A 27,457-nucleotide genomic window follows, 5' to 3' on the forward strand; every position below is an offset into this window, starting at 1 on the left:
AACGCAACTGATCCTCTCTGCTTCAACTGCCATCCTATTGTCTGGTGGCATCTGTCCTCAACCTGGCCCCTTGAATCAAGTAGACTTTGGTGCACCATCTTTTAGTATCAAGGCTAGAGGTTTGCCTATAGCACATCTCAACATTCGAAGTTTGCTTGGCAGAATTGATCAACTAAGTCTTATCAATAATTTGGCTGCTCTGTTCCTTTACTTCAGCGAAGTGATTGACTTTATTTTAGTGTCAATCTTCTAGCTAGCCATAATTGGCTTACTAATCGGGAACACTATCCTAATTAAAACATACAACAATCTTCCCTCTTTAATCATGATAATGAGGAGGCCTTGTGTTATTGAAGATTAAAAACAACTATACTTACTAAGAAGGACATAAATACACATATTACTACTATAACTAGATGTTATTCACTTTGGTACATCTTTCTGCCATACAGCCTCCAAAATGAACCAATAAATATAAACAATCTGATTAAAAATTTAAATTAAATCGCATTTTTAAGACCGCTTGTTTTAATTTTTTACACTTATGTTGCTGAATGCTATCAAGACTCAGATCTCCAGAACGACTGCACGGCTACTCAGAAAGGTGCACACCATCAAAGAGCTCACGATTTATCACATTTTTAAACAATTCAGACGGAAAGATTTGAGCAGTTTTGTTTGCTTTATGCCCCAAAATGCATTTCAGAAGTTTAATTAAGTATTAAACAGGAAGTTCCGGTACTAGTAACAGGGGCCTGGTAAGGAAATTCTCACCTTCAGTTATCAATCAACCATCAGAGCGTAAACAACTGACAAACAACATGTGTCTTTTTCTTCGGCTTTTACCGATAAAATTGCCTTAGTTTTCATAATAACCTTCGTTAAGGTTACCCTGTACCTTTAGAGATGTCTCGCGTTTAAGTGATGTAGCGCGTCCAGTTTAAACTGTATGTACCTAAACCCCTATATCAAATTAAAGCTTATAGAGCTGGCTATCAAACTATACCAAGAATTTTAAAATAAAATGAATTGTCAAATTTTTCACGACCTCTAAATGCGAGCGTCCGAATCACCTTTTTAAAGCTACAAGTCAAAGCGAATTTTGTTTTTCGCTAATTTAATTTGCTCGTCAGTTTCCGGACCCGAAGCGCTAAAAAAACGTGTCTGCGTTTTGCCATATTCAATCGCAATGAAAAGTTATAGAGCATTTTCGAAATAGGATGAAGAAAATGTGGAGTGATCGTACAAAAATCGCTCTCGGAGAAAAAATATCTCGAGAGAAAAAATTCGCAGACACCTTTTTGTTGTTTGTATGTTAAACTAGCTACTGTCCAAATTTGAAGGTAAACGAACAAATTCCGTTTGAGTTTTAGCTCTTTGAAGTGGCTCCTATAAATGAAAAAATTGATTCGAGAAAACAGCGCTAAAAATTCGGCAATTCATTTTATTTCTATAAGGGTTCAGGTATCTACAGTTTAAACCGGACGCGCTACATCGCTTGGATCCGAGACACCTCTGAAGACATCTCTTAAACAAACTAGAACTTAATGTCTTATATTGTTGTGGTGATGTTATAAAATTTTGAGGCATTTTTTCAGAGGGCGCTTGAGTCAACAACTTGCCACGACTGAACAGCATGTTAATTTGCATTTTACGCCCACAAAGGTGTGAAATGAAGGAGGGGCTTGCCCTTTTATAGCGGAACTTCTTGTTTAAATATGGTTTGCATAGCTATATCCTGGTTTTATCTATTGGATATGGATTGTTTTTGTCCCTGCGATTTATGCAACATTTCCAATCGTGATAATTTGTGGACAACTCTATGAAGCAGCTTGTGCTCGTTAACTTTCTTTCTAGAGATTCTGGAAATCAATCTTCGTGATTGCTGGCCCGTCAGACTGTAGTTCTTGGCGGCATTTTCAGGTCTGTTCTTTCCATAAGGACTCAGAACAGAATGGCGCCGAATTTCTCGGGCCCTCATCCCATAATCGTCATCATCATCATCGTCATTATCTGGTCCTTCATCCTCGTCTCCTGCCATTAGCATCATCTCCTCTTGAATCTTCTCTTGCTCGTATTGGTTCTCCTTCTCTCTTTCCCCCATGTGATTCAACACACGCTTAAGCTGAGAGGCGAGTACATGAGCTAAGTTTTTCCAATCCTTTGAATTGCCCGTACTGATGACAGCGTAATTTGGAGCGTTTGGTACTCCAGGCTCCGTTTCTTTGGTACTTAACTCCTGCCCAATCTGTTTCGAGAGGGCTTGAGCTCTAGCGGCTGCGCTATCCTCGCTTTTTTCCTGAGCGTCGATTTCATTTTCGATTTCCGTCATTTCACGGCCAGTATTCAGTGACTTGGAATCAGCGGGGAAATCCTGCGTTGCCTGTGTGGTAAGGCTGTTACGGATATGGCTCTGCTCGTTTCCTTTTTGAAAAAGTTTCAAGACATTTTTGATGGCTTGTGTGGCTACCTTGATCTTTGTTTCTTCCTCTTCTGACCTTGCTCTGTCCTCGTCGATTTCGTTTGCTACATTATTTGGCGTAGGCGGCCCGTCTGGGGTCCCCTCTGTTGCGTAACTTACACCACTGGCCTCGGGGGAGTTTTGCATCCTGAAGACAACTTTACCAGGTTTCTCACCGAAGGTAACAGTCACTTGTTTTCCTTGTGATTTTGGCAGATTAGGCTTGTGGAGTGGAGGATTCATCTGATAATGCAAAAAATAGAAGCTTTCAAATTTACAGGATTTTGAGTGAAACCTTCGAGCGCAACAGGCGCCACTGAATTCGCAAATCCTTGTTAGCACATAGACCTGGCAACTAACCAAAAGATCGAGCTTGTCAAAGTCTATTAAATGTTTGTTTGAACGTGTGCAGTCAGTTGGAAGTAAATAATTGACTGAAGGCTTATCTTCATGCCTACATCTGTCAAAATATTTCATCAGTGAAATCTTTTGCTGGGCAAGAGCATAAGAAAATGAGTTGGATTCTTTGAGAGAGATCTCCTGAGATGTAACGAATGTTAACCAAGGCAATCTTGTAATTCAGGCTACTGGGAGCATTGCTACTCCCCCTGGATGGGATGCTAGTCCATCGCAGGGTTATCTTCGATCATGTTTAAGTCCGTACAAGTTACAGTCGAACCTGTATTAAGCGGTCACCCTCTTTTTAGTTGTCAAAGTCCCGAAAATTACCTCCCTTAAATGGTCAGTACTATTAAAGTCTACAACACCACTGTGCCTTCACAGAAATGAACAAACCATAACTAAAAATTGATGTTAAAGAAATTATAAGCCAGCACTCGGATCCATCACAATTAATTTCCATACTAATCTCTGAAGCTGTACCAAAGCCAGCGACTGTATTTTATAAAGATTCTTCACTTATTCCCTTTGCAGACCCAAATCCGGCCAAATTTCTAGGACAACACCGAAGTGGCGAAGTCAAGTGAGCCGTTAAATCTCCCCCACTAACGGCTCTTGTTGAATAACCTGTTTAACCGGTAATGCACACACTAACCTGCAAAAGAGAGTCATTGCTGTTCTGATGCTTATTACCCGCCGCTGCAGTGAATAAATGTTTATGCATGCCATGTGAATCATTGTGCTTTACTGTGTTGTTAGTCGTGCTTGTTAAATGCATAGCTGATGTGTGTGGCTGTTCATGCATGTCACTGCCATTGTAATGGTCTTGAATACCCAAAGTTGTTACGCGTTGAAACGTTTGCTGGCTCGCGACATCATCAGAACTATTAATAGGCACAATGAGGTTTAAATTTCCCTTTACTTTGTTGTGTGACACCATGCTTTGCAAAGCGTTCTTTGTACCATTGCCCAAATTCGCGTTTACACTGTTGTTAAGCCTGTTTTTACCCTCATGCATTTTTTGTCTATTATCATGCAAGGGCCTTCTAGTAGATGCTTCATCGTCAAACAACTCTGTGATTTCTTGCAAATTAGAATCAGGGACGATTTCCTCCGCTTTAATCCTGTTAGCGAGTTGGCTCGTGAGATTATGAAACGTTACAGGAAAGACGAGGCTCGAATTCCCCATTCCCTTGTGTGCATCATTGCGTTTCAAAGCGCTCTTTCTTTCATTGCCCAAACCTGCGTTTACACTGTTTTTAAGTCTGTTTTTACTTTCATGCATTTGCTGCCTATTATCATGCAAATGCTCCCTACTAGATGCTGCATCATCAAACAACTGTGCGATATTTTGCAATTCAGAATCAGGGACGGTTTTCTCCGTTGTAATACTGTTAGCTTGCTGGCTGGTAAGATTATCAAAACTAACAGGAAAGATAAGGCTCGAATTTCCACTTCCCTTGTCGTGTGTTACCACACTGCTTTGCAAAGTGCTCTTTGTTTCATTGCCCAAAGCTGCGTTTATACTGTTGTTAAGCTCGTTTTTACCTTCATGCGTTTGTTGTCTATTGTCATGCAAGTTCTTCCTGCTGGAAGCTGCATCGTCAAACAACTCTGCGATATTTTGCAACTCAGAATCAGGGACGATTTGCTCCGTTGTGATTCTGTTAGCTTGCTGGCTTGTAAGATTATCAAAAGTTACAGGCAAGATGAGGCTCGAATTTCCCATTCCCTTGCCGTGTGCTACCACATTGCTTTGCAAAATGCCCTTTGTTCCATTGCTCAAAGTAGCGTTTAAACTGTTGTTAAGCTCGTTTTTACCTTCATGCGTTTGTTGTCTATTGTCATTCAAGTACAGCAACTCCGCGATCTTTTGCAATTCAGATTCAGGGAGGATTTTCTCCGTTGTAACCTTGTTAGGTTGCTGGCTGGTAAGATTATCAAAACTAACAGGCAAGACGAGGCTCGAATTCCCCATTCCCTTGTCGTGTGCTGCCACATTGCTTTGCAAAGTGCTCTTTGTTCCATTGCACAAAGCTGCGTTTACACTGTTGTTAAGCTCGTTTTTACCTTCATGTGTTTGTTGCCTATTATCATGCGAGTGCCTACAACTGGATGCTGGATCGTCAAGTAAGTCTGCTATCTCTTGCAATTCAGAATTAGGGACGGTTTTTGCCGTTGGAACCGTGTTGGTTGTCATGCGAGCCGCATCGCACAGGACATGGTGGGTTTTGTTTGTTCGTACTTGTAATTTGTCGTTACACGACGCACTTTGCTGATCAACAGCATTTACTAACTTTGGATCAGCAAAGGCATTAGAATCAGAGTTCTTTAGAGCTTCATGCACCTTTTTGCTCGATGCTTCTCTGAGTTTGTTTCCCTTTAATACGACAACTGGATGTCCATCTTTACCCCCTTCTCTCACCTGTGTTTTGCCGCTAATGATAGAACCAATACTTTGTTGTGCACTTTGATTGGCATGTTCTGAAACATGCTCAGATGTCAACAGTTTGCCTTTTGTTTCTCCTGTTGAAGTCTTGTTCCTGGCCACAGGAGATCCCAACTTAGTTTTTAAACCACCAGGAAACTTTGTCAGTGTCCCAAGAACATTCGGTGAAGCTATATTAATAGAAAATGAAGAGAAACAATTAAGCCCTTTACTTGTAAGGGCAGCTAAGTTGCAAACCGGAGAAAAGATCAAATTTAGTTTGTAAAAACTTCGCCGGTGAGCTAATACCACTACACAAAGGAACTGCTCAGTAGCTTTCATTTAAATGAGTACACGTTACGGTTTATCCTTGGTTTCCGCGAAAGCTGGATTCTTACATTTTTTTCAGACTCAGATTTGTCTCTGGGACTCAAGGGCGGGGTTTAGACATGTTGATATATGTTTCTAAAGTAAAGGTAGAATAAAGTGAAATGAGGATGAACCGGTGAAGGTAAGGTAATTATAAGGTTATAACACATTGCCTACCATACTCTGAAAGAAGTAAGTAGGAAGGCTTCGAAGAGACACGATTACAGATATTCTGGTTCTACGCCATTTAAAATGACAGAAAAGAACTTTTGAACTGTCTTCCCCACTTTCATCTTTTGAGATTAAGAGAACTATCTTTTTCCAGTGGCAACATTTGAAGCTCAATGTTCTGATTAAGGGAGGGAAAAGTGGTTTAATAAGTAGGAAAATTGGTGACTTTCGGAACGCTTCAAAGATGTCTTTTTGGACACACCTGCGACATCGCTATTGATTCCCTCCTCAAGCTGGGTTGCTATGGCACTGGCTGCGTCATCTACTTGGGGAGCCCTTTCTTTTCCAAGAATTTGTACCGCTGGGCCTTTACGCTGCACCGCAGGATTCAGAGCATGCGCACTGTCTGCTTGAGTGGCAAGTTCCTTTACTCGTCCCCAGACTCTATCTATCACTTGCCATTGTTTCTGACCTGGAACTTATTGTGGGTAGAAATAAACCATGTCAATGGTTTGTTCTTTGGGGATCATGTTGCTTAGGGTTGTAATTCGTGTTTGGGCAGTTGGATAAAGATATAAGTTTTGTTTCCTGGAGTCAATCTAGCACTTCAATTTAAAAAACATCAAGCAGCAAGTCGTTACAGCTGTCTTTTCTTCAAGGCAGTCCCTACCTAACCAATGGTGTACTACTGACCCTACACCATCTAAAACCACCGTACCGTACTTCGTACCTGCCCCTTAGAGAAAAATTCTACCGATAATAAGAGTATTATGTTATCAATCTTAAAACTATGTTTATAAACCTTAATTGGAGGTAGGAAGGCAAGTTTAAGAGTAATTAAAAGTGTGAGGTATACAATTTTCAAGCTCTGTAGCCCCATTCTCGCCAAACTTTATGTTGGACTGGTAAGAACTGTCATCAATTCTAGGATAATAGTTGCGGATTTACACTTGATTTACTGCTGTGACAAAAAACTACTCACCACAGTACTGACAGGTCTTGTTACACACGTGTTGCATTTGTCGTCGATATTTGAAGCAAAACCCCATGTCTTTCCACACGCGGCACTTATTCAGCGCACTTTTTAAGTCTCGACAATCATGGTTTACTTTGGCAACAAACTCTGTTGTGTATCCTTGGGTATCTACAACACACACATTGATTTAAAAGAACTCCGCACTAAGCGCTCTTAAAGAGAGTTAAATGAGTATTGTAACGAATGTTGCCAGATATTTTTTGTTCCTATGTCCTTTCTTTTCATTTTAATCCTGCGTTCAAATTACAATTATGTGTAATAGACAATCATATTCTTAAAACGTACGGCGGAATATGTCACTATGTTAAAACCACACCAAGTATAATGTAATTTTGGTTTGTCAAATGCAATTTTAATTTTAAAAAACATTTGAACTCCACAAGAAGAGAACAAAGAAAATAATAATAATAATAATAATAATAATAATAATAATAATAATAATAATAATAATAATGATGATGATGATGATGATGATGATGATGATGATGATGATGATAATAATAATAAATAAAATTATATTGTCTCAACGGATGTTCCTTATTTCTGACCGAACGTGAACAAATGAAAATTAGTAAATAAAATTTTGAGCCTAAACAAGTAAGAAAAAAACAAAAACATTTATCCAGTTTGTTTTATAAACTCTTATATGCTAATAAACAAAACATTGCAAAAAATGATTTTCAAGTGGAGAACGAGAATTGCCACAAGTCGATTTCTGCGCCGAAAGTTAGCGACGAGAAACGGAGTTGCAAGGCGAACGACGAAGTCGGAGTTTGAGAAAGTCTAGTAGATAGCTTCAAATGATCACTGGGTGGCGCATTTAAATACCATACTTTTTGTCCTTTGTTAACCTTTTTCTCAACACTGAGACGAAGATTTTTTTTCACGAAATATTGAAAAAAATCCATAAAACACCATAGTAAAACTGCTGAATTGTTTTCATTTAAGGCAAAGGTGTATCTCATCGTTGGACATAATGTTTACAGAGGCACATAACATGACTAAAGATTGACTTGTTGAACTGAAACGCTACTGACCTGGAAAAAAGGTCAAGTCAAAAGTTACAGTGCAAATAAAGATAGTTTGTCATTTTAATATGACAGACACGGACTTAAAAACAATAATTACCTAATTTTCTGTAGGCAAGAACAGCACAGACGAGAAGGAGAAGAGAGTACCATCCCTGCAACTGAGCTTCGTGTAGTAGTGTTGCCATACTCTTTCACATTCACCGCATTCCTTCAGCGGTGGTGGTTGAGTAAATTAGCAAAACGAAGCAATAATTTTACTTGTGATTATTCCGAGAGGTTGTGTGCTATCTGCAAGTAGAATTCGACGTTTAAGTGTACTCCATAGCGATCGGGCCAGTGTCACAGATGCATCTTTATGCACTACATATCAAACATGATTCATTCACGGTACTGAAAAAAACAATTTCAGTCCTAGAGTTTAACTGCGTATTTCACCAAAACGCATCTATACATTATCGTAGATTCCTTGAAGGTTCGCTTGTTTTTCAGTTTAATAATTAATTCCTTGCGAGTGGAAGTTGCAACACTTGTTAACTGTACTCGAGATTCAAGACAGATGTCACGGGGAAACGAGTAATTGGTTGGTTACACCAAGAGTGGGTTGTACATGCTCGGCAAGTGTACGCCCCTTTAGACTTACTGCACTTTTGAAAGGAAGTCGTACCAGTTGGTTTATTTTTATGAAAAAAGGCACAAACTTGTTGGTATGAAAAAAAGTTTTGAGATTATGTATAGCATTCTTTTGCAATATTTTCCGTTAGTAGAGCAGTTTTCTTTCAGTGTCATGTAACCAAAGTAGTTACTGTGGCCAATCACAAGAGACCTAAACAGTAGCACAAGTTTTATTAGCCAATCATAGAGCGTTGTAAAGCAAAACCTTACCAAACGCAAAATTACTGTCAACACTCAAATGAACCTTGTTTGAGTCACTTATAAATGTTTTCAATCAAGGACTCGGCTTCTTGAAGCTGTCTTCAGTAGTCATGAACGTTAAGTGAAGTGAAACATTTGAAAGTTCGAATGAAAGATTAAATAGATGTAAGATCATTGTGGTAATAAACGCAACTCAAGCAGTTGTGATAAGAAAGCCTGCCCCCCCCCCCCCCCTTAAAAAAATCGGGGTTGAAGGGGATTCGAACCTATGAAAAAAGTGGGAGCCATTCCGCAGTGTGCGTTCGTAATATACCGACAGTCTTTCTTAGGTTCTGATTAAGTTGTATATCTGTGTTAGAAACATGTGTAGCAACCCATGTAGACTACGAAGACAACAAACAAATGTGGCTGACGGCTCTGACTTTGATTAATGCTTTGAAATGTTAAAAGCGCGAATTGAAGCAGGGACGGAAACATTTCTAAAATAAAAAGCTGTTCACACAAAAAATATCTCTGAATAGCCTGGCTTACACGCGCGTGTAGTACTCGTCCTGAAATTCGCCAAGGCTATTTACACGACAAATTGAATTACAGGTGTTTGTAGGATGGTACACTGGAGTCAACTACGCAATCGAAAATCAATCAATCAATCAATCAATCAATCAATCAATCAATCAATCAATCAATCAATCAATCAATCAATCAATCAATCAATCAATCAGTCAGTGAGTCAATCAAACAAACAAAGCAAGCCAATCAGTAATCAAGTTAGTAAGAAGTAAGTAAAGAGTCGACATAAAAAGCTTCGTAAAACATGGCATTAAAAGTACATACATTAAGCGCTTGCACATAGTTGCAAACACCCTCCAGCTGGTTTCTTTCTGATCTGCACAATATGCTTTCATTTAATGATCATCAACCGATTCATTCGTTTATAAAATAATACGAAAGTACAGTGTAGCCTCATTTTGCAATGTAGTCTCAAGCCTCACTTATGAATCATGTCACTCTCTAATCAGTGAGAAATGAAGATCTCACATAAACTTTTTTTACCTGGCAGGGTGCGACTCAGTTGCCAAAATGAGTGCATCGACGTAATCAACTAACACCGTCTACATCACTAAGCAAAAGTAGTTCAGTTCTCACAGTATCTCGCCGACAGATCAGTGAAAAATGAAGATCTACAGCGCTTGGATATGTTTTTAGTATTCCTTTTTGCTCTACGAAGTTCTTTGTATACGCATAGACCTTTTTTAGATTCGTCTGAGCATTCTGTAATTAAATTCGTGGATAATAGTGTTAAGTTACTTTGTTTCTTTCTCGAGATTGTTTCACCAGAAAGGTGTTACCAAAAAGTACATTAAAATGTTTGTGATCAAAGCGTTCAACTTTGAATGCAATCAAGACAATCTCTGTTCCTACTGTGCGTCATATTTGTGTTCGCCTGTGTCAGACTTTACTAGCAACTCGCCGAGCCGCACCACCTCCTTGAATAATGTTCAAATACCGCGATAAACACTGACAACATTGAAAAGCACGAATCATGATAGCGTGAAAAGAACAATCGGTCATGACATTGAATTCTTATCACATGGTGGTTACTTCGCACGACCACGAGACCCTTTCAAGACCTAACCTGCTACTGGTAAATTAATAATGAGTAACAGGCACTGAGGTGAAAAGACAGTATTTCATCTACCCGGAAGCAATGTTTTAAAGCAAAATCAACTTCAATCTAATTTTTATCCCATTTACTGATTGGTTCAAAATGGTGTCATTACTTCGTTAGTAAAGTTCTCGTCTTGAAATTTTTATCCCGGACCAATAGCAGAGATGGTAAGGTTGCACGTTAGTAGTGGTAATAACGGAAATGTTTTCATACTAACCTTGTTTGTGTACTAAACTTGTAACTAAAGCTTCTACCAATACACTACAGGAGATCAAGAGTACTAAAGGATCTTCACAACAACGAGCGGTCATTTTTTATTTTCGTTTCGTTAGGTTTAGAATGATAATTGGATGTTCAAGGAGACATGATGTCAACCATCTTCGTTGTCGCTCTAATTTCCTTGATGATAAAGCAGCAAAATGCAGGTAACCTGATTCCTACAATAGTTATAATGAAGTGGAAATTTGCGTCCTGAAGAATCATCGATTCAACCTCAATGTAACTTATCTTAAGATCATTGTAAAAGGCAATTAAATAGGCCTTATGTTTTATTACACTAACAGTTAATCTTTTTCAGAGGACGCATGCTGGATTCTAAACGAATCTAAATCTTTGCCTGTTTATTCTTTGCGTAACCAATTCCTAACTTGAGTTGATGATCAAATGGAAATCACAGGGCAGACTTTTATCTGACTGACAATTGAACGTTTAAATAAACGCTGAGTTTTCACGGTTTAATAATTTCCGGCGTCTTTCTCAATTATCGGTTGTTTCTGCTAATTTATTCTTCTGTGTTTCCCGTACTCTTCTACAATGAATGGAGGACAGTGATTACTGTTTTCCGCTACAAGTAATGAAAAGCACTTCAGTCACACGTTTATCGTCTTATCTTTCAATCAATCAAAAAATTCAAAACTGAGACCTCCATAGGTGCGTTCCAAAATCAAAATGTTTAAGTGCAGTTGTTGATGAAAAATAGTAACAATTGCTAATTTTTTTTTATTTCAGGTAAAATGTCAATTGGCTCAACTAGAGGTTAGTGCTTCCATCTTAAGATTTTGTTAACAGTTTCCATATTTTTCATAGCTTTTGATACTAAGGGCAAGATATCTCGAGACGGCAATGATAGAGTTCCACATAAATCTATCTTAAACGCTTGTCTTTAGCTCCTCAGTTGTATAGCCGCCGAGCCTTGATATCAAGCTAGGAAAGGTCAGTCAGTCTTGGTCCCTTCGTGTCTTTCCATCCCTAAGGAGTTTCGCACACAGCTAGCCCTGATACTGTTTCCACAGTCTTATTAAGTAGCCAGCAAACCTGAATCTAAAGAGTTCCCTTTGGATGACATTGCCATATGTTCTTTAAACGGCATACTGCTCTTGCTTGTTCTTAAAACAATTTCTGCGAGTGTAGCGGCCGCCACTATTCTCTCCTGTACGGTAGAACTTGTTTAACGAGAGAACGAGTTCCTCAGGCTCGGAAGCTGCTACGCATTATCTTTGAGAACCTAAAGCCTATTTTTAATATAAGTATATTTGTATAAATCTACTAGAGTTCTGTCATGAATGCTGCTATCTTATTGGCTACGCTACTCACTATCTATTCTGTTGTAGATAGTGAGTAGAGTGAGTAGCGCGTGGTGTGACCTATTTATATCGTTATTCAATATTCCTGTCTTGTTGTTACGTTTTGAACGACTAGTAGATTTACACTAAAACAATTAGCTTATTTGCTCTCAATTCGCCCTCATCAACTATCACGCGATAGAAATTGAAAGCGAATAATCTAATTGTTAAGTAAACGCTTCTTCGATCATTGGTATTATGATCCTTTCGCTATCTCGACTACGTTGGATACTGTTATGGGCTTAAAATTTTGGAACTCCTGCCATTCTCAAACTTTTTCCTTTGTTCCCTAGGTCTCGTTTTGAGAACAGGGTTACGCTAGCCTAGGACTACTATGTTTTAAATACTGGTTTATAGCCCCACATGGGTTCCCGCGGGAAACTTCACTCGACTTTGATTGTTTTCAAAGTGCAACGTAAAATTAGCGGCGGAAAAGTTTGTTAACAGTATGGGAAACAGTGACCTTGTTATTATCAACATTGTTAAGTTGACTTTCAATTCGACCAGGTCAGGCATTTAACGGCCTTCGAACAACGGAGTCATTACTTGAGATTGCCATCTTATCAATCAGTAGCTATGTTCTACAAGCGGGTTGCAAATTTAAAATGTTTTCGAATAAATAATAATAACTTTATTCCAACCATCTTAAGAAAGAAAAAGTACAATGGATTAACAATTTATATATCTGTCGCAAAACTATGCAATAAACCTAAAAAACTTCATGTTAAACCCCTCGATTGTTGGGGACATAACTCATCTACAGAGAATGTAAGTTTTTGCATGCAGAAACAAAGTCATTTATTCAGGTTACAGTTTCAACAAAGCTAAATCAGATCACATATCTTTGTATCCACTCCCCTCGGGACTTTTCAGGGATAATTTAAAACACTGTGTGGGGGACTTGGCCAGACTGCTTATGGCGCAGTTTACAATTAATGAAGTAATGAGTTATTATATAAGTATATAAGTATATAAGTATTACGAGTACTTCTTACATAAAGTTTTTTTTTTTAACCTGGCAGGGTGCGACTCAGCTTGCCAAAAAGAGTGCATCGACGTTATCAACACATACCGTCTAAATCACCAAGCAAAAGAAGTTCAGTTCTCACAGTACCTCGCCGACAGAGCCCAGAAATGGGCGGAAGGTGGGAAGTTCGGCTACGACATGAAATCCCGCGGGAAATACGGACAACTGATTGAGTGGGACGTCAAGGACGAGCTTCATAATTTTACAAGTGTAATCAAACACTGGCACGACAAGGAGAAGGATTTCGACTTTGCCTCGGGGAAATCAAGAACAGGGAAAACCCTCCATGACTTTACGCAGATTGTCTGGAAAAAGGCGAGAAAGGCTGGCTGTGGGCAGAGCGAAATATTTGGATCAAATTATTACGTCGTTTGGATGGATTCCGATGGGATTGTTAGACCAAATGGGGAAATGAGTGCTGCAAATATTGGGTCTCCAAAAAGGGTCCGTTTTCCTAACTTTTTTAAACATTTATTCAAAGAATCTACACCACCGTACATTTCTATTTGGTATCTTTCGTTTATTATTAATGTTATTGCTTAACGATTGATAGCTTTAATAGCGTGTAACTTAACCTTAAAAGTTTAGCTCTCATGTAAGTAAACAATCTTGGAACAAAAGTAGAAAGAATTCGAACGTAAACCCCGGGTGCTTACCATTTACATGGAAAACCCGGAAATTCCAGTTGCAAAATCAAATGGTACGCATCATTCTATTTGGAGTACTTCTGAAATTATGGGCTTCTGGTGAAAGTGATATATTTTTATTCAGTGCTCCTTTTGGGATTTACAGTTGATGTTCAAACATTTTGCATGTTATCCATCTTCTGCTAAGACAAGCTAAATAATTCCGTATTAATGCCGAAAATCCTATCCGGGTGGTTTTCGTAAATGGTAAGCACCCCATTTCTAGCAATAAAAAATTAAACATATTTCCAAGACTGGGTTCGTTTAACTACCAATCCTTATATGAACATTTGAATTACGGACACGACCAAATCATAGGTTTGCCGGTTCATTTGTTGCTTTCAAAAGAGTGCTTTAATTCTTCTTTCAGGATGATCTTCATTGGTTTCAGACTGCCGTTGCTCCTTCTGACAACAAACCAACACATGTTGTACCTTCAAGACTTAAAGAAGAACCATCATCAGCAAGGGCCATTGCGGAGCCCAAAAGACCGAATATTAGTACCACAGGAAAGGTTCGGAGCAATCCAAGCGTGAAACCCATTAGCGCCCCTGATTTGAATGAAGTACAGGAAGAACAAAAGATACTGAACAACAACGCGTTGTTAAGGCAATATCTTTACCACGACAGCCTCAACAACGTGGTTTTGAATGAAAACAAGGAAACCGCATCTTACCACGTGGTACCAGGAACCGAAGACAAAGCTAACTGGCAGAAAGGTGAAGAAAGCCTAATCCAACTAGACAAGATTAAATCTAAAACAAACAAAGAAAATCAGCCAAGCGTTAATGCTGGTATTGCAACCGTTCCAGTGGGTGAAGAAGACGATAAAAAACAAGCAGCTGGGTTTCAGTCTTTAGTTATCCATGACGACGACATGCTGACGAAGGATGAAGGAGATGACAAGGAACCTGTCTCTTCGGAAGACAATGGCGGTGATGAACTTGGAGAGGGATATGAAAACAAGCAGGCAGCTGCTATCCAGTCCATGATGAACCAAGAAGATGACATGATACAGCATCAAGATGACGAAGAGAACGATATATATCCAGGAAACAATTCCACGCTTGAGGCTGCTTCCCCGTCGAGTACCAAAAACGCTAAGGACTCAAACAACAACATGATCAACAATTCCTTTACATCTTCTGAAAAATTACGAGGAAAACCCACCGCGTATTATTCCTCAGGTGTAGCACTCAATAAAAACCCAATCGAAAACGTCTCTGAAAAAGTTAACGAGAAGCCTTTCCTTGACTCAACCGGATTTAGTTCGAATATTTCCGTTAATGAACATGGAGTCATTAATCAATCGTTTACGAAAACCCACCAAGAATCCTCTAATGGTTTTTCTTCCAGCGGTAGACTTACCAATGAACAAAGTGAACAAAATGCCTCTGGTAGTAAGGAAACATCAAGCACATCACTGTTGTCTCAGAATGACATAACTGGAGGCGAGCTGGTATCAAAGGTTTCAACTTCCCAATCAATAGGAGACAAAGAAGAAAATGATCAGACAAAAGTAGAACAACAAGAAACACCGTTTAAAGGTTCTACCGTAACAGGCACAAGCAGCCCTATAAACGAACATAACAGAGGGAAAAGCGTTGGGTTATTGTCTGGCCAAAACACGCGGACATCGCAAAATGGAATTCTGATTGCCAATAAGCCACGGATTGACAGCATGGCCGCTGTGGCAAATACGCAATCACTAGTTCCAGAGATGATGAAACTGGGAAATGCAGCAAACCAGGACGATAAAATCCACCCAGATGTTTCTCATTCGCAAGCTACAAGTATGCAATCACAACACTCCTTGCCATCTAAAGTAAACCTTCATTCAATATCTTCTGCTTCAAGTGGTCTAAAAGACCAAGAATTGACGCCTGAGTCGAGCAGTTTCTCGCAGAGTAATCATCCAACAGGACCAGGTAATGCAATGTCATCGATGGACTCGAACGCCATCAAAGGAAGCACTTCGGTCTCTAACGTACATAACGTGGTATCCCCAGCTGTGATCACGTTGCCGAAGTCCAGCAGTCGTCCAATCAAGTTTGTGTTTCACGTGAAAGACATGAAGTCAAAAGAGATGTCTGCATTTGAGTCGGAAGGGGCATCTAAGGAGTATCAATCAGCACTTGTTAACAATGATGTCACACAACGTATGAATGATGATGGTAAGATAGAATACGAGATTATCGCTCCCACTTTAAAGGGCATGTGTCCCCCCACCACCCCTCATTATTCCATTTTCCTCAAGTTACCGCGCAAGCGCCATAGCCCTAAAGCGTTTCCTGATGTACAGTCACAATCTTTAAAACACCCGTTTTTACCTACTCAGATCGAATTATTTGTAATGTCTCGACCTCCTGAACTGGTTTCTCTTTTGGGAAAATACCGTTCACCCTAACGTGTTGAACATTTAAAAACGTCAGTTTAGGTTGCACTGTTTTGCTTTTTGGCATAATGGTGACAAAAGCATCATTTGAGGAATTTTCATGCCCGATTTAGACACACAGGATGATACTGGGACGAAACCAGACCTTACAGTTGAGTAAAAGTCAGATTACTAGAGAACAGTGCAGTTTAACTGTGATTGTGCGTTAAGTTTTAAGCAGTTATTATGCGAAAGAACTTACCACAGATAATCATGCTAATTCCCTCCTTCGCATTATACACCCTTTAGAGGCGAGTATGAGCGAAAACAATGATCCTTTTTTTTTTCAATAAGAAAGACAGCTCTCAGAACAATATCAAAGTATTTTAAGACAACAGGAACCTAAAAAAGGATGCCAAGGCTGGGAGATAGACATTTGTCTTGTGCACCAAGAACTGCTTCTAAGCAAACATTTTGGCATTTCACCATCTTTCTAACCTTACTGGGGACATCGTTAACGGTAGAAGAAACAGTAGTTTGAACATTATGGCTAATTTGACCCTTTAACTGGCAAATTCCTTGGACTCTTTCGGCAATTCTCTGGATGCAGATGACCAAAAGGGATTTAGTTGTCCTGTATTTCAAAATGAGATTTTGAATTAAAGAATTGAAGGCAAATATGTGTGTTTTTAACTTGCTCCAACCAAGTTTCTGAATTTGCGAACGTGGCCAATCGTACGAATTCGTACCCTTGACAGATAAAGGGTTAAACGCACTGGATCCTGATGATTAAAGTAACCATTAAGGCCAAAAGTTCATGTCATCAATTTTGACTCTTGGTCGAAAGTTGACGATCAAAACATGACTAAGGTGAAAGCATTCCATATAATTTTTGCCATTTTAGGATGCCATGATGACACTTTGCAGTGCCAATTATGGGCAAAGCATGGACACTGCAGAGGAATAGCTTACGCAGGATTTATGAAAAGACACTGCAAAGCCACCTGTGGATACTGCAGTAAGTTTGTAAATCATTTATCAGCCCTTTTAATTTAAAACTAAAGATATCAAGTAATGTTTTTTCTTATACTTATCTAAACTTGTCTGGTTGTAGGTCTTCCATCCATCATCAAAGAAAGCGTGCAACTCACAAAAAACAACACCTTAGCCCAAGATGGTAGGTTCGTTCGCTGCTTACTGCCTAAACGCGATCGATAAACAAATGTAATATAGGATTTCGTGCTTTACTAAGTGTTTTTGACATTTTTTTGCTTTAAATTGTTCTTCTCAGAATCATGTGAGGACTCTCCCAGTTATGAATTCAGTTGCCCAAGATGGCAAGCACAGGGCTACTGTGAAAAGAGAGAAAAGGAAATGAAAGCAGTCTGCAGAAAAACATGCGGCTTCTGTGGTAAGGGTCCCAGTTAACACACTATTTCTCACAGCGATATCACAAGAAGATGTTTTAACGAGGAAGGTACATTATCAGTGTCGGTGCTTATATTTTGTTTCCTGCATAGAGTGGGATACTAGTTCAGCATCTCTCCCCGCCTTCTCTGAAGTTTCTAACCAATGACCTTACCCCAGAAGAACCAGATGTGCGTGAACTAACTGAATTGACCAAAAGGATCGCAGCACCTCAAAAAAAGTGCTTTTGTTTCCCGAAACGTAATGACCAAGATTTCAACGAGTTTAAAAGTGGACCTGTGGAACTAGATTTTGACAATTGCGAGAAGCATCCTCGTTTTAATTACAGTCGAGGCACAGCTAAAGAATAACTACGTCAGGCGAACACCCCTTAAAATATCACCAATTTCCAGGAATGAACCCTTCTTTTCAGTGGTAACGTGTACATAGCTACAGGGAAAGCCAGTTTGATTGTATTATTGTAAAACAATATCACCAAAGTCAGTATGCCTCTAATAGTAAGAAGGAGTCGCCATCAATGTCATTATTACAGTCATTTAGTTGTAACAAAGGGCATCCAGAAAACCAGATTTAAGGAATTCATATATTTATGGTGTCTTTGTTCTTGCAGTGCCGTCTAAACCAAAGACAGGAATTTCATCATTTATTCAACCTTTATCTACTTCAACTGAGAATGGAGTAAATGAATTAAGTGATAACAGCAACAGCAAAATGCAAGCTTCAGCAATTTCTCAACAATTTGAGGTACCACGACCGAAGCCAAATCTAAACGATGTGTTAAAGAATACAAGTAAAGTTTCTCCTTCATTGTCTGTTCACTTGTTTAACTCTTCCTCGCTCAAGCCAAAGGAGAGTACCGTTGTTAGGAACGGTGAAAGAACTCCAATATCGTCAAATGTCAAGCCCCTCGCGCTACTGAGAAGTCCAGTTATCAACAGAAAGGGTAACAACAATGCGAACAACACAAATGAGACATTTGATATTTCAGCTCAAAGCTTACATAATGAACATTCACTTGAAGCGCCTGGAAGCTCGACCCTGAAAGACGAAGACAATAAACTTAACAAGCCACCATTCAAACAACAAGCAACAGTGAGACTAGGAAATGGCACGAAAACACCACATCAGATTGACCTTAAATCGCCCAGTCCTTTGCCAAGTGGAATGGGCGTGAACTCTTCAGAGGGCAACTTGATTAAAGCGTCAAATAAAGTAAATTTTAAGACCATGAGTGCATCTAATCCCCAAGTGAACTCTTTTCCCATTACCAAGAAAATTCCCATCCAACAATTTAGTTCACAAGAGGAGGACAAAATAATCGAAAACGGTATAAAAGCCTTACAGAACAGACTGCAGGTTCCGTTAGAAATAAGTGCAGTGGCAAAGAGTAGCGCAGGATGCCGACATAGATTGTGCAAGGAGAAAGTTAAAACCCAGCAAGCAAAAACCAGAGAGAATATAGACAACCAAGGTAAGGGAAAGCGTTTTGCGTTTTCATATGCATCCTCAGAAACCAGGGACAATTAGTGTAGGCAATGGAAACTCAAACCCGGTTAGTCTGGGCTTTTCTTTGTGGAATTGTTTCCCGCTCGTTCCACCGTTTTCTCGTCCCGTTTTCTCGTTTCTCGTCCCGAATTCACGTATTACTGCCCTGGTCTTCAAGGATGGCTCTCCATCTCCATGGCTTAGTGTAAAAGCAGTACAATGAAATCAAGAAATTTTGCGATTGCGGGTTATCAGGGCATCAAACTGGCTTTTAATTGTAATTTTGCATAGGCAGAAATTATAAAACTACTCTGTGGATGTAGCTACTTTTTCATAGGCTCGTTTCAGGACCTACATTTAGTGACAAAGATAAAGTAAACAAATGACAGTGTTAAGGAAATTAACTATTTCCTTTCTGTTTTCATTCACTTCTGTAGCGTCTGGTTCTCCCACTGCAAGTAAAACTGAAGATAAAGCTGTTGCAACAAAAGGTGAAGAACAAAGCTAAAGAATTAATTTAAAATTGTTACCTAACAACACAAAGGTATAAGGCGGGCAATTTTAGAGATGTTTGAACGGGGAATGTTAATCGGGGACTCAGACGGTGACAGGTCAACCAGCCTTAGCTGCACTTGAAGCCATAATCAGGAATAGAGAAGTAACGTCTTCCATATATAGAAAAAATTAAAACATTAGTTCTTCCTTTATATTTTTTTTAAATTTGCGGGTTCCAGGTTGTGACGTCACGTGTCAACGGGAGTGCCTAGCTGCTCATAATACGTACCGTTTGAATCACGAAGCACCGCCCCTGACACTGGACCAAACCTTAGCTGACCAAGCGCAGCAGTGGGCTAATAAGAAAAGGTTCAAACATTCCCCCTGGGCAGGGGGTCAGGGTGGAGAGACTATCGCTCTTGGTAGCCTTTACCCATCGTTCACCGCGGCAGTAAAAGCGTGGCATGATGAGGAGAAGGACTATGATTGGTTGACGGGCAGAGGGCACGAAGGCATGAAGGTGGATCACTTCACTCAGGTATGGCTGAAAGGCAACTTTTTAAGGTTTGTAGTTACTCAGACCAATCACAACAGACCGCAAACAACCCAATAACAACATCGATGTTCGAAGGGCATGTAACAAGCGTCTTCGTCAAAGACAAAACTGGGTTTGGTCTTACTTCTAATTGATGGTTAAGAAATTGGCGTGATACGTCCTAACCAATCACAGAGTGTAATAAATCAAACCCAAAGGAATCGTGAATTAATGTTACAGATTTCAGCAAATATTTTTTTTTACCAATTTGAATACAACGAGCAAACGAAAGAAAGTTGGACAAAGTTCTGCATCGAAAGAAAGTTTGGGAAGGGAAAAGAGTATGATGCATTAATAGCATTTTGTATTTGCAATTGTAGGTGGTTTGGAAGGGAGCACATTTGCTCGGTTGTGGCAGGACTCTTGTGAACGGAGAACCGTATTACATAGCTCAAATGGACACCCCGGGAGTCATTGCGGGTGTGCCAGGATTTGACAAGTCCAACGTGGGACAACCAAAGGAGGTAAACTTAAATATTTTTTTAACTTTACGGGAGTGAAGGGACGGCCATTTATGCTACAAGTGAAATTATCAAATACGAGGTTGAAAACGTGACTTGAGTGAAGTACGTAGAATACTTCATGCAGATGTTTTTAAAAGGGAATACAAGATAACAGGAACTGACTCTTCCCCAGTCGCCTTTTGTAGCTGTGAGATGCGCAGATGCGCATGAGAAGGGTGCGCAAGGATTGACGGGAAAGACGAAAGAGGGGAGCACACTCAACAATAAGAGAGTGACTGGGGATGAGTCAGTAGCAGGAGCCTATCGGTATAAGCGAAAAATTTTACTACAGCTTGATCTGAATGGGAAAACACCGTTTTGCATAACGTAACAAGAAGTATATAAAAGAAGATATAAGAGTATCCTGGCATGCCCATTCTCACTCTCAGTTGTCTATCAACAACCGAAGTGTAGACAACTCACAAACAACCGATGCGTTTTTGTGTGACTACTACTGAAGAATTTTTTTCTAATTTAGAACTAGACTCGCGTTATAAGAATCCGACTTGTACCGTTATTCACAGGACATTCGAATGAACAAGTTCCCATGAATGTATTTGTATTTGAAGTCGACAGGTGTGAAATAGAGGAGTCGAATGTGCCATCGATTTTTTTACCGTAACGCGTTGTTTAAACTCCCCCCGCCCCGCCCCCCTCTCCCCCAATACTTACCACAGTGCTGTTCTTGTTTACTAGCCGGATCTGAAGTGGTTTATGGACAGTTCACCGTATTGGAAAGAGATGCAGACAAAGGACTCTATTCCAAACAATATCGAACATCGAATTCTACGATAAGGAGTTGGAATTAGATGAGAGCTGGGCCGACAAGTCCATGTAAATAATATATCAGGAGACAATTCAAATCTACGTAACCACAGAAACTTCTTTCACAGATGTGGAAGGAGAAGTCGTTTGGCTTCCAAGGAAACCATGCTTGACCTTAGAATACAGCTTTATGTGACGTCAAATTTAAAACAAAATCAGGATTATTTGTTCGTTGGCCCTCGTAAATCGTTTGTTTTCTCGAAACAAGTAATGGTTGATCATCAACTGATCCATAAAGTTTCATGGTGTTGTTTATATATCTGCTGTTTGGGTAGCTACTCAGAGAACGCAAAATTGTGATTGTAGCTTTGGTATAAAACTACGGATACTCCCAGATGGCGCTACAAAAATTGCAAAGGTTATTGTTAGAAAAAAAAAATCTTTATTTCAGCGTTTACTTTTTGGCTTCCAAGGAAACCATGCTTGACCTTAGAATATAGGATTATTTGACGTCAAATTTTAAAAAAATTCAGGATTATTTGTTCGTTGGCCCTCGTAAAGCGTCTGTTTTCTCGAAACAAGTAATGGTTAATCATCAACTGATCCATAAAGTTTCATGCCAAAAATGATGGTGTTTATATATCTGCTGTTTGGGTAGCTACTCAGAGAACGCAAAATTGTGATTGTAGCTTTGGTATAAAACTACAGATATTCCCAGATGGCGCTACAAAATTTACAAAGGTTATTGTTAGAAAAAAAATCTTTATTTCAGAATTTACTTTCAATTAAATTCCATAAAGAACACAGCTAGTATTTTTCCTTTCCAGAGGGGATGTTGAAAGCTGAGTAACAGGGCACTTGATTATCCTAGATACACTTGGCTATAATCTCTGCCCGCTTCTGTACACGGTGCGATAACCGTTTCCTAAACTGGCTGCAAGTTTTCCAAGTCGCCCGTGTATGGTGAAGAATCTTTGAACCATTTGCTGTCGTCCTGTTAAGAAAATAAATATTTAATGACGTGGTTGGAGTTTGGACTAGTGCCCATTTGGGAAGCCAAGACAGCTAAGGAAATGGGGGTTAATTTCTAAAGAAACGTCGGTGCTGCGTCGGTGGGGAATAGAAACGAATGTCTGGTTAATCAACAGACTTTATAACTAAAGGTAAATTGGCCACCGTGAAGAGATTCGAGTACTAACGTTTCGAGAGTTAGCCCTTCGTCAGAGCATATAAGGTTTACTACTATTATCAACGGTCTGTTACTCGTACCAGTATTGGTCTTTTAATTTTCACTGCAGTGTTCGGCTTGCCAATGATTGGTGCTTTGTCGTAATGAGCCACGTACCATGGCTCACCATAAAAGCCTCCGCGTGCACAACCAATCTTACGAGCTCCCTTCCAAACCATCTGTGCAAAGTGATCCACTATCTACCAATGAAAACAAATAATGTTATTAGCTACGTCCACTGCTATAATGATTCTATTAACGGGCACAGTGTAACCTCGAAGTGCCAAGGGACTAGGCAAATTGGTCCGTAGTATCGAGGTCAGTCTATTCCATACATTTTAAGAGGCCGGGATGGACGATACCGTTCGTTAATTATGCCGAGTACTTCGTTATATAGAGGATCGTTAAATCACCACCCAAGACATTGCAGTTGTACAATACAGTACTTAAAGGCCTCCTTTCGTTAAAGGCCCCTTCCAAACGACCGTACAGTGTATACATTTACGTTCTTTTTCCATTTGAAAACGGGTTTTTTCAAAAAACGCGTCATGTTACACCCACTCGTATGAGTCATTGCTGGATTTTTTTTAGATCTAGATAATGGTAAGACATGTAATAGAAAAGGATACTTTCAGGTGTTACGTCACGTGCTCTTTGGAACCCTCAGATTTTGTATGGACCTGGCGCGAAGTTTGTGGACTTTTAGATAATATCGGGTGAACCCATTTCATTTTAGAATGTACGAAAAGCTTCGCCACGAATGTATCAGCCATAAGGCTGTTGGAAATTCCCCTCGTAAATTTTGATTATAATTGGCATTTATGGTTTCAAAAACCTACAAAGAGAATAAGAGGATTTCGTCTTAGAGCGACCTGTGACCTTTTCAATAAAATCAGGACGACTCAGAAGGACCGGAACAACTTCATGTGCTCGTAATAGGGAGATGTCTGCCCTTCAATAGAGAGATGTCCTTTGAAGCCTCCGTCACACATTCTACCTCGTCCAACGTTTTTATTGAAAACACTAGTTGAGTTGTGGTGCGACTTTGGTTTGATTTTGAGGAAACTGTGATATATTTAATTGGCGGTGCGACAACAAGAAGCAGTAGCATGTTTGTAATTCGAGGCTAAACCAATGGCTAAATTCGATCTCAGCGAACAATTTTTGCTACTTACGACAGCAACAAACTACAAACAGTCACAACAGCAACGCATTTACAATACAAACGACAGTGATGAAGAGAAGGAAGAAGAGAAAGACGACGACGAAGACGATATCAACAACAACAACAACAACAACAACAACAACAACAACAACAACAACAACAACAACAACAAAAGCAGCAGAGTATACCTGTGTTGGTTTCTTTGGTGCTCCAGTCTGGTAATCATAATAGGCTCCTTCGTCGTGCCAGTTTTTTATGACAGCAGTGAACGTTGGGAAGAGCGAGCCCCAAGCAAATGCGGCACCATTGTTCTTCAACTCCACCCAATCAGAATGCTTGAAAACTCCCTTGTCAATCAGTGCTTGAGCTTCGTCCGCCAGCTTTTGATCAAACACCAGTGGTGGGGCACCATGATTAGCTCTGTATTTGTTGTGAACCTGAATGCATTCTTTCTGACATGCGTGATCACAACCTTGAAAATATGCGATCCTGTACTAAGTAATTATTCTATTGAATACAGTGATCACTCACGGTAATCAGCCATTCCTCAATATCGGTAATATTTCGAGTCGCTCATAAGACCTTACACGCATAGAGCCGTGTTGTCTATGAGTGACCTCATTCTTCCATTATAGATAAAACCTTGATCATAGCAAATCAGTATTATTAACTTATAAAAAGAAATTGTTCTTTTAACTGAAGAAAAATCCATTTGCCATATATTTCGCGCGTCTTTTCCATTTGTAGGTATGAGTTGACTGTCTGTTGGCTGTCAAGCGATCACAGACCGCGCTTCCGTCTCGAGTATTTATAAGTCTTACTGTGTGAAATAGAAAATTTCAAGTAACAAGGTGTGTAAGTTAAGGGTATACTTACCGCTGGTTTTTCCGATAAATTCGCGACGGAACAGATTGATTTGCTCCCAGGATACCTTGCTATCTGATAACAAATGAGTTAATAACAGTTATTCGTACTGTCGTGGAATAAGCATTTGGAAAGACGAAAAACTGTAAGGTACACAATGAAAACTGCTAGTTCCTAACCTGTGATTGAAAGTAAAGTACAGCATGCTAAGAGGCTCGCGAGCAACATCATGTATTCATGGAAGACAACCAACTGGAAGACAGCAATACTAAACAGTGAATATCACCTAGGTTACCATCATGATTCAATGAAGCACCCTCATTCCAATAAGTATCCCCGCTCTGATAAGTCCCTTCGGAACTTACTTTATGTTTATAAGCACTCTTATTCCAATAGTTAACAATTTTCTTGCGAAATCGCAAGGAATATCCCCTGATACTTAGCCGACGAGGTGGTAGGCCGAGTTTGACTAAACCCAGGGGTCATTCCGCAAGATTGAGCAGGATAATAAGCCATTTCCGAGTTGCTTTGAACCTCATTATTAAAGCGAGACTAAGTGCGAAGTTTTTGTTATGAAAATTAGTTTTTCATTGATATGCAAACAAAACTAATTTTCATATCAAAAGCTTTGCACTTAGCCTCGCTTTCATAATGAGGTTCACAGCACTCGGAAATGGCGTATTGTTTTATTATTCAACACACAGATACCAAATTACAGTTTTATTCCACAAAAGCTGGAGACGATCTTTATTTTGCCATTTTTCTCCCCGACACACGAAACTACGCATATCGCAGGATATCTGTTGACTACGGACAATGAATATTCAGTGAATATCACCTAAGTTCTCCTATAATTCGATTAAGCACCGTTCCCTCATTCCAATAGGCCATTTTACAGTTGTGTGCTTAGTGACCTGGTCTTGAATTGGAAGCAAGGCTGGGGTTGACCTTGTTTTGATACAGACCTTACTGCTTTTCATATGTAAATGCAAATAGTTAGCATAAGAACAGTTTGATCTGCATATGAAAAGCAGTGAGGTTTGTATCAAAACAAGGTCACCCCCAGCCTTGCTTCCAATCCAAGGCCAGGTCACCAAGCACACAACTGTAAAATGGGCTATTAGTATCCCGGCTCTGATAAGTCACTTTCGAACTAACTCTATGTTATAAGCACCCCTTTCAAATAATACCTCCCTTAAACCAATACGTTCCCTTGTCCTGAAGGTCTTTTGATTGATGAGAGTGACAGAGCAAAATGTACTGACGTGGACTTGATAGAGATGTTAGACATCTTACTTTTACAGTTCCTCGGTGTGTTGGTCATTTTTTATTCAAAGCTATATACTTAATCAAAACATAAATAAACACATATTCTCTAATACCCCCCCCCCCCATCTCCCCTTATAATGTCCTCCTTTGAGATTATATAAATAAAAATTTGCGCCCGAGGGTACGAGAGAAATCATTGCCACGTTCTTAGATCGATGGAAAGATTCTGTCCCTCTCTCTCATTTTAAAATTTGAGGTTTTCTGAATAAAAAGTCAAATGTCCGCGAAATTTAATGTAAGTTTTCGCTCATATATATCATGAATGGACGCTTTCATCAGCTGTCTTATTCTCCTTACAGAGAAAACTATTTGATATTGATCAGGCAAATCTCTCTTTATCCTTAATTATGCTTCTTCGATTCTAACCGCCCTCATTTCTTCCTTTCCGCAAGTGTGAGTTCACTGAAAAATTTATTTTGATGGCGGGACATATAGCTGTCAAGACAACGTAGGATAACCTATTTACTCTCAAAGTGAAACTTCGATTCATGTATCATTGCAATTATTCCCTTTTTAGGCCTTACAAATTGAATCGTAGCCATTCATCGAAAGCTAAAGGGCAGCGCCTTGAAGGATGATACTCGTTTCTCAAAATAAAGCCGAACGGGATTCGTGATTTCTCTGTTGTAGAACAAGAAGGCTCTCGGCAGTGAAAACGGTTAACCTCAGTTACGGTCAGCCACTTGTTCAACAACCTGTTGTTAACTATCCATTTTGACTTCATTTGAACGCCTCTTACCTCTTCTTTTTATTCTAAGAATGTACTTACCCCCAGAGCTTTTCAAAGGTCAACAGGCTACTCCGTTGAACTTAAGGCTGTGAGCATACGTGATTCTTTCCGTTAAAATAAATAAATACAAGGGACAAAAACTAGGGATTTTTACCTGCGCTCTTTAAATAAACAATCCACTTTCGAACTTATCTTATGTTTTCTCGAGAAAAGTAAAGTCGTGAATTTTTTATGAATTTTAAAGCTCCAACTGGATTGGAGAGAATATTTTAAGCTTCATTGTTTGTAAGCGTCACCACAAAAGACAAGTATACATTCGGCGCAATTCCATCACAGAATCAAGTTTTGGGCTTCCTTTTTGCAGGAACAATCTTTTTGTTTTTCTATAAATTTGTTATTTGTTATTATCTTTTGGGTTCAGGCTCGATGCACTTGGCATTCAATTGCAAATTTCAGTTCAGTTAGTTTGTTCTAGGAATGTTAACGATAATAATCTCTGGGAATGAACAAATACATTTGTGTTTCAAATCTGACAATTTACACAGGAACACCAGGTTAAGAAGAAGGTTTTTTTAACACAGCCTGTTGTGTTTGCCACCAGTTGGTAGCTAGCCAATTTGACAACAGGTGCTAAAACCACTCGACAGTGTCGTCTGATGATTTTTTTACGCTGACAATTGTCAAGATGTAGTCTGCAATTTTGCCGCTAAATTCTCTGTAATTT

The 27,457-nt window shown here is 39.5% G+C and overlaps 3 protein-coding genes across 6 annotated transcripts in view; 1 reads left to right on the top strand and 2 right to left on the bottom strand.

Annotated features, from left to right (window-relative positions):
- Window positions 1–22,442, top strand: part of LOC146488068 (uncharacterized) — a 22,576-nt gene extending 134 nt beyond the window's left edge. The window contains exons 1-13 of one of the 4 annotated variants that reach the window (XM_085121034.1): window positions 1–195; window positions 10,768–10,862; window positions 11,446–11,472; window positions 13,082–13,530; window positions 14,143–15,946; window positions 17,051–17,164; window positions 17,261–17,323; window positions 17,438–17,557; window positions 18,185–19,044; window positions 19,493–19,550; window positions 19,794–20,092; window positions 20,470–20,613; window positions 21,349–22,442. The exon at window positions 1–195 is cut by the window's left edge and continues 134 nt beyond it. In XM_085121034.1, coding sequence (XP_084977160.1) covers window positions 10,802–10,862; window positions 11,446–11,472; window positions 13,082–13,530; window positions 14,143–15,946; window positions 17,051–17,164; window positions 17,261–17,323; window positions 17,438–17,557; window positions 18,185–19,044; window positions 19,493–19,550; window positions 19,794–20,092; window positions 20,470–20,613; window positions 21,349–21,447 — 4,098 coding nt within the window. In that variant the 5' untranslated portion in view covers window positions 1–195; window positions 10,768–10,801 and the 3' untranslated portion in view covers window positions 21,448–22,442. Of the gene's footprint in view, window positions 196–3,416; window positions 3,444–10,175; window positions 10,605–10,767; window positions 10,863–11,445; window positions 11,473–13,081; window positions 13,531–14,142; window positions 15,947–17,050; window positions 17,165–17,260; window positions 17,324–17,437; window positions 17,558–18,184; window positions 19,046–19,492; window positions 19,551–19,793; window positions 20,093–20,469; window positions 20,614–21,348 lie in introns of those variants that run through there. The other 3 variants (XM_085121039.1, XM_085121028.1, XM_085121047.1) reach the window with 3 other exon arrangements.
- LOC146488069 (uncharacterized) lies at window positions 189–8,603 on the bottom strand. The gene is made up of 5 exons (XM_085121054.1): window positions 7,993–8,603; window positions 6,811–6,972; window positions 6,091–6,306; window positions 5,286–5,479; window positions 189–2,704 (listed from the first exon to the last, which is right to left on the bottom strand). The coding sequence occupies exons 1-5, from the start codon at window positions 8,078–8,080 to the stop codon at window positions 1,745–1,747; spliced, it is 1,620 nt and encodes a 539-aa protein (XP_084977180.1). The 5' UTR covers window positions 8,081–8,603; the 3' UTR covers window positions 189–1,744.
- LOC146488070 (Golgi-associated plant pathogenesis-related protein 1-like) lies at window positions 22,238–27,400 on the bottom strand. The gene is made up of 6 exons (XM_085121073.1): window positions 26,773–27,400; window positions 24,854–24,926; window positions 24,687–24,749; window positions 23,999–24,282; window positions 22,687–22,845; window positions 22,238–22,411 (listed from the first exon to the last, which is right to left on the bottom strand). The coding sequence occupies exons 2-6, from the start codon at window positions 24,903–24,905 to the stop codon at window positions 22,343–22,345; spliced, it is 627 nt and encodes a 208-aa protein (XP_084977199.1). The 5' UTR covers window positions 24,906–24,926; window positions 26,773–27,400; the 3' UTR covers window positions 22,238–22,342.
- Between the last annotated feature and the right edge of the window lie 57 nt (window positions 27,401–27,457).

The sequence above is a fragment of the Pavona decussata genome, unplaced genomic scaffold (genome assembly GCF_977016875.1).
Source record: "Pavona decussata unplaced genomic scaffold, jaPavDecu1.1 SCAFFOLD_11, whole genome shotgun sequence".
In the NCBI taxonomy this organism is placed as follows: domain Eukaryota; kingdom Metazoa; phylum Cnidaria; class Anthozoa; order Scleractinia; family Agariciidae; genus Pavona; species Pavona decussata.

What these genes read in the sequence shown, in the direction of transcription:
- LOC146488069 (XM_085121054.1), bottom strand. Translation starts at nt 8,080, where the DNA reads ATGGCAACACTACTACACGAAGCTCAGTTGCAGGGATGGTACTCTCTT. An exon ending in CAAGACCTGTCAGTACTGTG is followed by an intron (nt 6,307 to 6,810) that starts GTGAGTAGTTTT and finishes ACCCACAATAAG; the next exon opens with TTCCAGGTCAGAAACAATGG. An exon ending in AATCAATAGCGATGTCGCAG is followed by an intron (nt 5,480 to 6,090) that starts GTGTGTCCAAAA and finishes CTATTAATATAG; the next exon opens with CTTCACCGAATGTTCTTGGG.
- LOC146488070 (XM_085121073.1), bottom strand. Translation starts at nt 24,905, where the DNA reads ATGATGTTGCTCGCGAGCCTCTTAGCATGCTGTACTTTACTTTCAATC. An exon ending in TACTTTACTTTCAATCACAG is followed by an intron (nt 24,750 to 24,853) that starts GTTAGGAACTAG and finishes ATTTGTTATCAG; the next exon opens with ATAGCAAGGTATCCTGGGAG. An exon ending in CACCAAAGAAACCAACACAG is followed by an intron (nt 22,846 to 23,998) that starts GTATACTCTGCT and finishes TTTCATTGGTAG; the next exon opens with ATAGTGGATCACTTTGCACA.